This window comes from Danio rerio, chromosome 1 (assembly GCF_049306965.1).
Source record: "Danio rerio strain Tuebingen ecotype United States chromosome 1, GRCz12tu, whole genome shotgun sequence".
Taxonomy (NCBI): domain Eukaryota; kingdom Metazoa; phylum Chordata; class Actinopteri; order Cypriniformes; family Danionidae; genus Danio; species Danio rerio.
The window spans coordinates 57,734,944-57,749,652 of NC_133176.1; the positions used below are offsets into that span (position 1 = coordinate 57,734,944).

A 14,709-nucleotide genomic window follows, 5' to 3' on the forward strand; every position below is an offset into this window, starting at 1 on the left:
AATCATCCTGCCTCCACTCATTTTGTGAAGCGAGCCGCTTTTTGCGTCGAGCGCTTTCAGTTTGTTGGATTTCAGCATGAGAATTAGAGCAAAATGACGGCCATTCGTCTTTGTGATGCTCAGAGCGGGCGATCGATAAACAGAAGGCCAGAAAAGCTTTTGAGTTTCTTGTTTTTTCTTTGCATTCATACAGGCACTAAGAGCTCAGGCCGTTTGTTTAGTTTTTTTTTTTTTCTTGAAACAGTTTGTTGGCTGTCAGACTGTTGTTTACTGGTCGTAAAATGTTCAATGTCTGTTTGGATTAAACCACAATTGCTTCCTGAGAACTGAAGGGCCTCGTCGGTCAAAACACACTTTCTGTGTGGATTATGGTGCTCTAGTAAAAAGCTAAAAGAGGAGCTGTTTCTTCTGTGGAGAAAGGAGTTTTGTTCTATACAGTAAAAGGATAATAGCTGTCAGAACTGTAAAATATCAGAGGAATCTTTCATGCAATAACTGACATTAGCAGAATAGATGTAAATAACATTCTGTGTTTTTTTTAAAATAGATACAGAATAAAATATTAACTTTAAATTACATCATGATAATAATAATGATAGATTAGCATTATAGTTATATATATATATATATATATATATATATATATATATAGCCAATTATTTTTATATACTATATCTTGTTTTTCTTTAGTTTTTTTAGAAATGGTTGCAAGTACAAAACACGTTTAGATTGATGGCTTTCCAGTCAGAGTTCTTCAGATGCAAATTCCATGTTGGACATAAATAATAAAAGTAGAATAAATCAAACATGTTGCATGAAATATTAATATGAGTAGATCAGCCCTTCCAAACTCTATTTGACCCATCCAAACTCTATACTGACATTCTCACCCATCCAGAGTTTTTGGGTAAATTAAACTAAACTGTTTGAGCTTTTGGCTTTTTTAAAACTCTTTTTTAACTCTCCTAACAAAACTATTTCTCCTATCCTATTTCTATACCGAGTTGTAGCCATTCTAATTCTATCCTGACTCTATTTTGCCCAACCTAAATCTATCCCAACTCAGTCTTATCTATCCAAACTCCAAGTCTCAGCCATTCTAACTGTTCTAACTCTATCTTACTCATCATAACTCTATTCTAAATTCCCATGTAAGTCTGTTTGGTCCATCATAACTCTATTGTAAATCTGCCTTGCCCGTCCAAATGCTTTCCTAACTCCATTCTAACCCCTATCTTCCCCTCAAAACTCAATCCTAACTGTAAACTATATTCGGACTCAATTTACCCATGCAAACTCTATCCTAACTCTATTTTATCCATGTAAACTCTATACTGACTCAATTTACCAATGCAAACTCTATCCTAACTCAATTTGATTCATGTTAACTCTATTCTGACTCAATTTATTCATGCAAACTCTATCTTAATTTTATTTGTCAATGCAAGCTTTATCCTAACTCTATTTTATTAATTCAATCTCTATCCTAACTCTATTCGATCCATGCATATCTATCCTAACTTTATTTTATCCTTGCAAACTTTATCCTAACTCTTTTTGATCCATGCAAATTCTATCCTAACTCTGTTTTATTCATTCAAACTCTATACGAACTCTATTTTATCCATGCAAACTCTATCCTAACTATGTTTGTTACATGTAAAATCTGTCCTGACTCAATTGATGCATCCAAACTCTATCCTAACTTTATTTGATCCATGAAAAACACTATTCTAACTCTATTTGATCTATGCAGACTCTATCCTAACTTTATGTGATCCATGCAAACTCTATCTTAACTCTATTTATCCATGCAAACTTTATCCTAACTCTATTTTATTCATGCAATCTCTATCCTTGGTCTATTTCATCCAGGCAAACTCTACCCTAACTCTATACCATCCATGCAAATCTATCCTAACTTTATTTTATCTATGCAGACTCTGTTCTCGCTCTATTTGGTCAAAGGAAACACTTTTTCTGATCCATGCAAACTCTATCCTAACTTTATTGAATCCTTGCAAATTCTATTCTAACTCTAATTTATTCATTCAAACTCTATACTAACTCTATTTGATCCATGCAAACACAATACTAACTCTAATTTATCCATACAAACTCTATCCCAACTCTATTTGTAACATGTAAACTCTTTCCTGACTCAATTTATGCATCCAAACTCTATCCTAACTCTATTCGATCCATGAAAAACACTATTCTAACTCTGTTTGATTCATGCAAACTCTTTCCTAACTCTATTTTATCCATGTTATTACTATTCTGGCTATATTTGATTTATGCAAACTCTATTCTAACACTATTTTATCCATGTGAACTCTATGCTAACTCTGCTGCCCATTACAAACTCCACCTTAACTTTGTCACCATTACAGACTATTCCCGTGTTGCCATCAGTGCTGTACAGCTCATTGTTCCTCATTTGTTATGGTCCGGGTGAGAGAGTAATTTGAGGGCCAGGTTTAGTGGTGCTGGTCTGGGTTTAATAGGTCTCTGGAGGTCAGAGAGTGTTTCCGGATATTTCTCCCGCTCTGACCTGATGTTGGAGAGTCTGCTGGTTATCCTCTGCCGACTCCTCCAGCTTTATCTCTCCTCCATGAAGAGTGGAGAAGATGAAAGCGCTGTGGGATTTTCGCGGTTTTAGATTCAGAGCACACTTGTGTTCAGGAGATTAGTGCTCTGACCTTTGCTCCTCTTCTTCTGCAGTTTTGTCTTCCTGCAGCTTTATCACTCGCCGTTCTTCGGCAATGAGGCCAACAAACCCCTGCTGCTTCCTAAATCACAGGTGAAAGCACACTGCACCCACAACTGCTCATTTCTCAACATGATATAAAGAAAAAGTATTTAAAAGTGGTATTAAAAGTTGTATGTGTTTATTTAGCGTATTCTGACATGCCTTTAAATTATATATACAGTATCTAATTGATACTAAACAATATAAGGTTCATGAAAACAATGAATGTTTTTAGTTTGTAAATAATTATATAATTTTATTTTAAACTAATGTACCTCAGTATTAATATAGATAATAAGAGAATAATGTATTGCTTATTTTTGGCAAATAATAGGTTCTTTTTATTGCCTTTAAAGTGAAATAACTGATTAAACACAGGAGGCTGAGAAAATTCTCATATTAGATTTAAATTGTAGATGACCCTTAGCTTTTTTAATGGCCATTTATATGGATACGCCTTGATAAAATGGGAATGGTTGGTGATATTAACATCCTGTTTGTGGCACATTAGTATATGTGAGGAGGCAAACCTTTCAAGATGGGTGGTGACCATGGTGGCCATTGTGAAGAAGATCTTGGATTCAACTTTTGTTTTTTCAATAGGAAGAGGGTCATGTGACACATCAGACTTATTGGGAATTTCACAAGAAAACATTAATGTCAATGCAACCCTCTTCTCCCACTCTTCACACACTGATAGCAACACCGCAGGAGAAATGCAGCACAGGCTTCCAGTATCTGTAGTTTCAGGTGCTGCACATCTTGTATCTTCACACCATAGAAAATTGCCTTCAGATGATTCTAAAGATAAAAGTCTAAGGGGGTCAGATCGGGAGATGCAGACCTGACACCTATAATGTGGTCGTGCACCATCTTTGCTGGAAAAACTCAGGGAACGTGCCAGCTTCAGTGCGTAAAGAGGGAAACACGTCATCATGTAGCAATTTCAAATATCCAGTGGCCTTGAGGTTTCCATTGATGAAGGATGGCCCCACTATCTTTGTTGTCTATGGTGTGAAGATACAAGATGTGCAGCACCTAAACTATGGATACTGCAAGCCTTTGCTGGCGTTTCTCCTGCGGTGTTGCTATCAGTGTGTGAAGAGTGGGAGAAAAAGGTTGCATTGACAATCCAACACAATGGGCAGCACATTGAACACATTTTATAAGTGGTCAGGTACTTGTAAATAACTCATGAAAGAATAAAGGTATGTTAAAACCAAGCACACCATTGTTTTTCTTGTGAAATTCCCAATTAGTTTGATGTGTCACATGACCCTCTTCCTATTGAAAAAACAAAAGTTGGATCCAAGATGGCCGACTTCAAAATGGCCATGGTCACCACCCATCTTGAAAAGTTTGCCGACTCAAATATACTAATGTGACACAAACAGGATGTTAATATTACCAACCATTCCCATTGTATTAAGGTGTATCCATACAAATGGCCCACCCTGTACATTCATAATAATTTTGTATATACATTTTTACATACTTATTTTAAAGTATGATAATGGTATTCATTGTTATTACAGTATGGGTTTTTGTTTTAATAGATCACAGTTCTTATTAAATAATGCTACAAAAACTATTTACATCACATGAAAAAATGAAAATATCAAATATAGCCTGTACAACCGTTTCAGAAAAGTTCTATTAAATTAAAAGGCTGATTAAATACTAAAGCAAACAAAAACAAATGTCAATAATGCACAGCAAAATTAACTAGAACTAGAACTGAACAGAAATATTTCATATCTGAGTGATGCTGATATGAATTGACTGATTGCCAGTACAGATTTAGAATCATGAGAATGAGATTATTTCACTTTACAGTGATGAGAATTTGAAGACAAAATAAAGATGATTATTAACAATACCAGTGAGCTTGCTTCTATGATTGAGATGTGTTTTGCAGCAGATCTGGATGCTAATCTTGTGTATTTTCTGCTGTTGTCAGCTGATTGACCGTGCAGTGAAGGTTTTGGATCAGATGCCTCCGTACGACACTCATAAGATCGGTGTGGTGTTTGTGGGAGCCGGACAGGTATAGTAAAACAACCACTTATAATACAATATATATATATATATATATATATATATATATATATATATATATATATATATATATATATATATATATATATATATATATATATATATATATATATATATATATATATATGCAATTGAAGTCACAATTAATAGCCTTCATATTACATTTGAATTCTTTTACATTTTGTTTTTTATTTCTTCATAATAGTTTTAATAGCTCATTTCTAATTTCTGTTATCTTTGCCTTGATGACAGCACATAATATATTTTTTTAAGATGCTAGTATTTAGCTTAAAGTGACATTTAAAGACTTAACTAGGTTAATTAGGCAAGTCATTGTATAACAGTGGTTTGTTCTGTAGACAATCCAAAACAAATAATGTGTAAGGGGGCTAATAATATTGACCCTAAATGGTTTTAAAATAACTGAAAACTGCTTTTATTCTTGCCTAAATAAAACAAATAAGACTTTCTCAAGAAGAAAAAATATTATAGGAAATACTGTGAAAAATTCCTGAATCTGTTAAGCATAATTTGGGAAATATTTGGAAATAAATAAAAACAAAGCAGAATTTTGCAGTGTCAGTATTCTCCAATATCGTGAAGCGCAAGTTTTCATTCTCCTCTACTTTTTGAGCAGCTGTAGGATGTTACTATAACTTGTGATTGTGTGTTTTATCAGGCCAATAATGAGGTGTCGATCCTGTCTAATGAGTACGGCTCGAAGCGCTATGCTCAGTTCCTGACGGGTCTGGGGAAACTCATCCACTTGAAAGACTGCGATCCCGATCAGATCTTCCTTGGTGGACTGGACCAGTACGGAGACGATGGAGAGTTCACATACTGCTGGCATGATGACATTATGCAGGGTTAGTGAAATCATCCTGTTATCATCGGTATTAGTAGTGCTGAAAAGATTAATCGAAAAAATCGAAAAAATATAGCTTAAAGGGGCTAATAATATTGACCTTAAAATGGTGTTTAAAAAAATAAAAATTGCTTTTATTCTAGCCAAAATAAAACAAATAAGACTTTCTCCAGAAGAAAAAATATTAATAATTCTGACTTCAACTATATATGTCTGTATTATATATATTTATTAAGTACAGCATTAATTAATTGTATTATTAAGTTTATTTTTTTATAATTAGTAGTAGAAGTTGTTGAAAACTGAGAAAAAATGCTTCCCATAATAATAACAATATCAATAGCTATTTATCTCAAAAGACATAAAAAGCGAACATTTTATATTCTACAGGAATATAGTTATAGTTATCATAGTAATGATAATCAGAATAGTTATGCAAATAACAGTAGTTGTTTAATATTTGTGTGTAGAATGTAAACAACAACAAATATTACTAATATTAATTTTTGTTATTAAATAATATATTATATATTTTGCCTGTAACCTTATACCACTTGCTTATACTGAAGATTTTGCTGTTATTATTTTCTATTAATACTTTGTTTATGAAATTAATAATATACAGATATTATTATTATTGTATTTTTTATTAGTAGTGCTTGCTTTTTGACAACAACAACAATAATAATAATAATAATAATAACAATACTACTACTAATAAAATAATAATAACTTTAATAATAATTATAATAATAATAATAACATAACAATAATATTAACAACAACAAAATAATAATAATAAGTGTCAACACTGCCAATTTTGCAATGTCCTGTTTTGATTATTTTTTTGTATATGCACTATAGGGTACACATACAGAGAGATTAATCGTATTTGCTCTGTCTGGAGCAGCACCTAAGCTTTACATTTATTATAGCACACGTGCTGCTGATGATGTGACAATAAAAGTGATTTGATTTGATTTATTATTAATAATAATAATAATCTCCAGTCTTTGTTTTATTTTTGGTTTAATGTGATGTGATCATGTGATTGTTATGGAGTGTGTGTTGCTCTTTTTCATGTGTGTTGTTCATAAAGTCGTCTGTCTTCTCTTTCTTTCTCTTTGTTGTTGTTATGTGCTCAGCTATTTTCCACATCGCCACGCTGATGCCGAACCGTGAGAGCGACCGCGGCTGCTGCAACAAGAAGCGGCACATCGGCAACGACTTCGTGGTGGTGGTTTATAACGACTCGGGGGAGGACTACAAACTGGGCACCATCAAGGTTACACAGAGACGCAGTCTGCTTTACTCTGTGTTTATTACTTACTGAAGCGTTTGTGTTAATGTGTGTGTGTGTGTGTGTGTGTGTGTGTGTGTTAAGGGTCAGTTCAACTTTGTGGAAGTGCTCATAAAGCCGCTGGACTACGAGAGTAACCTGGTGACACTGCAGTGCCGGAAAGGTGAAGAGCTGTGCGTGTGTTAGCATGTGTGTGTGTTTGTGTAGTATTGTCAGTGTACTACTGTGTGTGTTGGTGCATGTGTGTTTTTGCACGCACGCGCGTGTGTGTTTGTTTGAGTGTTTGCATGAGTTTTTTTGTGTTTTTATCTGCGTGTGTTGGTGTGCACCTGTGTTGGTGTGTGTGTGTGTTTGCATGTGTGTTTGTGTGCATGTATGCTTGTGTGTTGGTGTGTGTGCATGCGTGTGTGTTTGTTTGAGTGTTTGTGTGTCTTTATGTGTGTTTAGGTATTAAGGCATGTGTGTGTTTGTGTGTGTGCATGCGTGTGTGTTTGTTTGAGTGTTTGTGCGTGTTTGCATAAGGTGTGTGTGTTTGTGTGTGTGCATGTAAGTGTGTTTATGCATATTTGTTGTGCATGTATTACTGTAGTGTGTGTGTGTGCATTGATGTATGCATTTGTGTGCGTGCATGCATGTGTGTGTGCTTGCATTTGTGTGTGTATTTGTGTGCGTGTGTTCGTTCATGATTACTTTCTTGAAGTGATGTACCCATCATCATCATCATCATCATCATCATCATCATCATCATCCTCTGTATTGTGTGTTGTGCTGTTTGTGTCAGATCTGGAGGGTTTGGTGGACACCAGTGTAGCGAAGATCGTCTCTGACCGGAACCTTCCCCTGCTAGTCAGACAGATGGCGCTTCATGCTAACGTGAGTCTCCATCTTTCTCCTGTTTCAGCTCTTGTGCTGTTGTCTCTAGTGTATCAGAGTTTGTTGTTCCACTGAGCTGCTTTTCATTGATGAGATGATCAGTTCAGGTTTAGTTTCAGTTGACATTACATATACTACTCTGACTGTCCTGTTTAAAGCTCTTCACACCACAGCATCTCCTGCTAATGGACTGTCTTTATGCATCAGTTGTTATTCATCAAGTCCATATCATAAAGCATAATTATGGTAGATTGAGAAAGCCATCATACTGTTACACTACAAGAACTTATTATTCTTCCGTCTTCTTCTTCTGAGACTAATTTCTATATGCATCTCCTCCTAGATTGTTCATACTACAACCACCAAACTAACACCAAACCTCCAAACTGCTCTGACTCAAGTTGCTTTAGTTTTTCTAACTGATCTGACTAACGCTTTTCTGAAAACTGTCCCGGAAAATTCTGAAAAGTTTTCTTGTACCAATCTTTTCTGACCTCATAACTTTGCACCAAACTGTCATACAGACCTAAGGCTACATTTATTTAACTCAGACTACCAATCACTGATGATCTTTCAACTTACTAGCCACACCCTAGCAACCACTTACGGCATTCTAGCAACTGTCCAATAGACTTCCATTGTAAAAAACTTACATTGACTTAACATTGAACATACTAACAACATACTAACATACTAGCAACATGCTAATTCATTCTAAATTCATGCTAGCAACATGCTAATTTATGCTAGAAACATGCTAGCAACATGCTAATTCATACTAGAACCATTAAAATTTATGTTAGCACCTGCCTTGCAACCACTCAACATCTTAGCAACCACCTAGCAACACCTTAGCAACCACCTAGTACACCCCAGCAACCACTCAAAGCACCTTAGCAATGGCCTAGCAACCACCTAGTAACCACGTAGAACACCTTAGCAACCACTCAGAACGCCTTAACAACACCATAGCGACCACCTAGAACATTCTAGCAACACATTAGCAACCACCCAGAACACCCTAGCCACCGCCTAGCAACATCTTGGCAACCACCTAGAGCACCCTAGCAATGCCTTAGCAACCACTCAGAACAACCAACGTACAGTAGCAACACCTTGGCAGCCACATAAAACACCCTAGCAACTACTAGCAACTTAGCAACCGCTTTGGGGTTGACCTAGCAACCACCTAGCAACACCTTAACAGCTACCTGGAACACCCTAGCAACCACCTCGCAATGCCTTAGCAACAGCCTAGCAACCACCGAGAACACCATCGAAACCATCCTAGCAAACAGTCAAAACACCCTAGCAACGCATTAGCAAGCACCTGGAAAATCCATACTAGAAACATGCAAACCTCTATGTGCTTCTCTATCTATGCACGACTGTTCAAACTTCTTAAACTACTTCAATTATTTAAACTTTAAAGCTCCTTCAAATTTTCAGACTCTGCTTTCTCAAGCCACTATAACGTTTGTCTAGGAACTTTACTTTTCTAATTACAGCTGTCATTTATTAGCATAGTGCAGATATAATGGTGATGATTCCTCTGATGATCAGCGTTTCCATCAGCAGACCGAGTGTTTCCTTCAGCGGGCTCTGTTTAGCATTAATCTGCTCTTCTTTTTCTGCTTTTCTTGAGCTCTCGCCACCTGCTGTGTTAAGTGGAGACAGTGTAATAAGGCTGTTTGTGTGTGTGTGTGTGTCCGTCCCACACTTTCCTCCGAGACCCTACAAATCACTGCTGGCTCCAGGAAACCACAGCCTCCAATTAGCACAACAAGACACAAAATGGCTGACGGGTCAGAGGAGGATAAGCGCGGTTAGGGTACATTCGGGACGAGGAGCGTTTTGGGTGGATTTAGGGATTTGTTGTTGCCGTGGTAACCATAGAACCTAAAGAGCCTTCGGTTGCTGGAGGCACTTGAGTTTGGGGAATTAATGTAGAAATAATCAATATGTTTTTGCTTCATAATAGTAGAGTATATTCCAATCTCCACAATCCCAGCTGAGCAAATCAAGTCTTGCACTTTTACACTCAACGCATGTTTCTGTTGAAAAGGCTTCACGCTCTGGAAAGTACAGCATCTGAATGTGCATATGTTGAGTTCAAATGACTATTTAGCCCAATGCTATTCAATTGAAGACCCTTGGGCCGAACTTGGCCTCCGAGGCAATTTGTTCCGGCCCTCCAAATAGTGTGACCAAGACATCAAAAATAAATGTAGTTCAGTTGAAAAACGGCAGCTATAGTTATGAAGTGACGTGCGTCTGTTCAATACAGCACGAGCTGCAGTTGAAGGCTGCGCAGAGCGTGGGTCACCTGACATCAAGCGAGCAGAGGAAAACATTTGAATACTTAAGCTTAAAGGCTTCTCAAACGTAGCGTTTCTGTCGCACAGAACGCAACTGCTGCAACTAAACAGGGTTATGACATCTGTGCGCAAGTTGAAAGTTCCGAGCTTATACACCAAGGCTAATACACACGCACACTGGATTAACTATAGCAGCGGGTCATTCATATATCGCGTCTTTTCCGCGAGCAAGTGTGTTATTTCCAATGTAAGAATATACTCTTATATACAGGCGCACCCTGTAGAAAACATCTCACACCGTACCGTTTAGAGTTGTGCGTGGCTTTCAGTGCAATGTAAACAAAAGATGTGTTAGACGAATTATTACAAATTATTAAAATAATTATGTATGTTTGAACACAGATGATAACAACAGTTCATTTAAATACTTACTTCATATAAAGCTTAAATTTATATTAGACGTGATATCTGTGAAACCATGATTATATGGTAACACTTTATATACATACATATATATATATACATACATACATTTTATATATATATATATATATATATATATATATATATATATATATATATATATATATATATATATATATATATATATATATATATATATATATATATATATATATGAGCAATATCACACTCATAGCAGTGTGTTATGGCTGTATATTAGCGCTAGAGGCGTGCGTTGGCGAGAGGCCGAGTGCCTTAGTACCCCACCAGTGCTGATATACAGCCATAGCACTCGGCTACGAGTGTGATATTGCGTTCATACAACAGTTTGACGGCACAATCTTGTACATAAAAATAGAAAATCAAACACAGAGAGTCTAAAACCCTTTTGTATTAGGAACTACTTTCTTCCGCCATTCATTCACATCTGTAGCTGACGTCAGAACAGCAGAAGCTGTTACTAATTCACCAACGTCACTTTAGAGCTAGTATTTGAATGATTTTCTATAGCGTTATGTGAAGTGGCGCTTCTGGTGTGTGACCCCCTTAAGGTGATGACAAAATAGAAAATTTTGCTCACATTTTAACATTATAAGGCTGAACGTGACATGAAATGCCATCCATCTACTGAGATTTCTCACCAGACTGCTGTTGTGTTTGCGTTAAGGAGGGACAAGGCTGAATTCAGCTTCTTATTCGCAGCTTCTTATTGACTCTATCCGGTTTACCTTAAAAACCACGAGGCTTCCGTTTTTCAGCTTTTTAATCGTGCTCATAAGAACACACTGAGCAAGGGCTTATTATGCAGTTCTGGCGCCATCTTGTGGAAAGACAACGTCAACTGTCTTTGGCCGCTGATGAGCTCTCAGAAATTGTAAATATTTTAAAATAGGCACTATTCTTGCAAATAAACTGCATAGTTGCAATCTAAACCACTACATTCTAGACTAAAAAAGCCTCAAAATATATTTAGTTGTCTAACAGCAGTAATATTTGTCAAACTATAGTGTCTGCTTGTTGCTGGCTGTATGTGGGCGGAGTAATACACAAAGGGCAGGCCCGGATTGGCTAATCGGGAGGACCGGGAGCATTCCCGGTGGGCCAGTCCGTTTTTTGGCCGCGAGGGCCGGTGTCCCTAGTTCCAGACTCATTTGCTCTCAGCAGTCACACTTTTTAAAAATAATTTATTTATTTACTTGACCACAGCCTTCTTATTCATTATTGTACCGCAGCTCTGCTCTTTTTATCTATTTTCTCGTAGCCTCGTGAGCAGGATGCAGGTTAATGATGATATAACTAGATAAGTCACCGTTACGCGTACAGCTGTTGTGGTACAGTGGTTAGTACGTTAGATTATGACGCGGCCAACCTGGATTCGGTCCCTGTCTGAGTAACGTTTTTTTTTTTTTTTTCATTTTTATTGTTAAAACATAATACTGTAGGGGTTGTTGAACATTTGAAGTTCTAAAAGTGCTGTTTTCTCAAAAAAATTAGAAACTGAATTGGAAATGTCCTTATTTTAATATAGTCAGTGGTGAACTGAGGTGGGCCGGTCTGAGGTTTGAAACTCCAGGGCTGAAAAAGAGTCCCACTCCGGCCCTGACAAAGGGTAAAGAGGCTGTATGGATTCTGATATTGCTTAAATATATCACGGCTATCAGTTAATCAGATTCGAGATCCAGAGAGAACTGTTGTGTGTATGTGTGTGTGTGTATATTTATATTTATATATATATTTATAAGTATGAACCATTTATTAAGCATTGGCAAGTAGTGAATTCCTTATCTGTTAAGCATTAACTCTACATTAACAAATGTTAGTAAACAGTTTATGTATCTTATTATTCAGGCATATGTTAATAGTTAATTTTCATTTTAATAAATGCTTTATTAACTCAACTTTATCCGGTTTTGTGACCTAATCTAAAGTGAGGACTATTTGTGCTTTATAAATCCCTTATAAATGACAATTAAAGGCTCAGTTCAAAACAGGAAAAAAAGAGCACACTGTAAACGGCGTTATTCATTTCTGTTCGTTTGAAGACACACAAATGAAACCATCAAATAAAAAATTAATCTTTGCAACCTAATCTAAAAACAAGTGAAAATGTTCATCTGATTTATGTACAGTGCAGTTTGTGCAGTAATATTTTCTGTCTTTTAGTAGATATGTTATACGAGAGACTTGCTTTGTTTACCAAATAAAGTGGATCTAGGTGGATTTGCGTTTCAAACATTAAATAAAAGTTAAAAAGATATTCTTTTTTATTACACATATTAAGGTTTTAGTTATGATACTCCCACAATAATCCCGCAGAAATCCGCAGATTTTTAACAAAATTCTCAGCAGAAATAGCAAACAATGTCTGCAGATTCTGTCTGGCCCTACGCAAAAGTAACAAGTGAATGAAATGCTAATTTCAAATAATAATTCCTTTTATAAATTTAAAATAAACTAGTGTAGTGAAAGGCAACACAGTGGTTAGCACCGTTGTCTCACAGCAAGAAAGTCGCTGGTTCGAGCTTCCGCTGGGTCAGTTGGCATTTCTGTGTGGAGTTTGCATGTTCTCCCCATGGTGGCAGGGGTTTCCTCCTGGTGCTCCGGTTTCCCCCACAGTCCAAACACATGCGCTATAGGTGAATTGATGAACTAAACTGTTTATTTTTTTGTGTGTGTTGTAAAGATGGCGTCGCTGGTCCACCAGTGCAGGGCGAACCCATCAGACGCATACGCTTCAAAATGGCTGGCCAGACTGAGACACATCAAGAGGATCAGGACGCGGGTGAGTGCATGTGCTGGCTTGAGCAGCTCTATATATATTACTAATTTATCTATGTATAATTGTGCTATGTTTTAGTGGGCACCAATAGCCCAGTGGTTAAGTGTGCTCTGGCATTTAGCACTGAGGTGCAATATTTGTTTTCAATTGAATAAAGAACAAACCCATGTTATACAGTGACTTGCCTAATTACCCTAACTTTAACCTAATTACCCTAGTGAAGCCTTTAAATGTGACTTTAAGCTGAATACTAGTATTTTGAAAAATATCTAGTCAAATATTATGTGCTGTCATCATGACAAGAAGTGTGAAGATGTTAATGCCTGTCTGAGAAAGGTGTGTAGTGAGGGCTTTTACAGCCTTAAAACATCTAGAATAATTGTAAAAGTAAAGTGGACTATTTTACGGATTTCACCTATTGTCAGGGCTGGCGCGTCCATAGAGGCGTCCTAGGCGGCCACCTAGGGCAGCAGGATAGAGAGGGCGGTAGAATAGAGAGAGCGGCGTCTACGACACTACCCTCACCACCCGCACCCTCAGTTATATCCGCGTCTAGGGGGCAGAATAGAGAGAGCGGCGTCCGCGACACTACCCTCACCACCCGCACCCTCAGTTATATCCGCGTCAAGAGGGCAGAATAGAGAGGGCGGCATCCGCGACACTACCCTCACTACCCGCACCCTCAGTTATATCCACGTCTAGGGGGCAGAATAGAGAGGGCGGCATCCACGACACTACCCTCAATACCCGCACCCTCAGTTATATCCACGTCTAGGGGGCAGAATAGAGAGGGCGGCGTCCACGACACTACCCTCACCACCCGCACCCTCAGTTATATCCGCGTCAAGAGGGCAGAATAGACAGGGCGGTGTCCGCGACACTACCCTCACCACCCGCACCCTCAGTTATATCCGCGTCTAGGGGGAAGAATAGAGAGGGCGGCGTCCGCGACACTACCCTCACCACCCGTGCCCTCAGTTATATCCACGTCAAGAGGGCAGAATAGAGAGGGCGGTGTCCGCGACACTACCCTCACCAACCGCACCCTCAGTTATATCCGCGTCTAGGGGGCAGAATAGAGAGGGCGGCATCCGCGACACTACCCTCACTACCCGCACCCTCAGTTATATCCACGTCTAGGGGGCAGAATAGAGAGGGCGGCATCCGCGACACTACCCTCACTACCCGCACCCTCAGTTATATCCGCGTCTAGGGGGCAGAATAGAGAGGGCGGCATCCGCGACACTACCCTCACTACCCGCACCCTCAGTTATATCCACGTCTAGGGGGCAGAATAGAGAG

General features: G+C 37.9%; 1 protein-coding gene across 9 annotated transcripts in view; it reads left to right on the forward strand.

Moving 5' to 3' along the window:
- tsc2 (TSC complex subunit 2) overlaps nt 1-14,709 on the forward strand; it is a 79,735-nt gene that overhangs the window by 62,803 nt on the left and 2,223 nt on the right. For all 9 annotated transcript variants that reach the window (XR_012402443.1, XR_012402448.1, XR_012402449.1 and 6 more), the window contains 7 exon segments: nt 2,725-2,803; nt 4,713-4,799; nt 5,490-5,676; nt 6,821-6,960; nt 7,060-7,138; nt 7,757-7,848; nt 13,312-13,410. Coding sequence is in view for 5 of the 9 variants with exons in the window: in XM_021475603.3 (XP_021331278.2) it covers nt 2,725-2,803; nt 4,713-4,799; nt 5,490-5,676; nt 6,821-6,960; nt 7,060-7,138; nt 7,757-7,848; nt 13,312-13,410 (763 nt within the window). In the remaining 4 variants the exon portion in view is untranslated.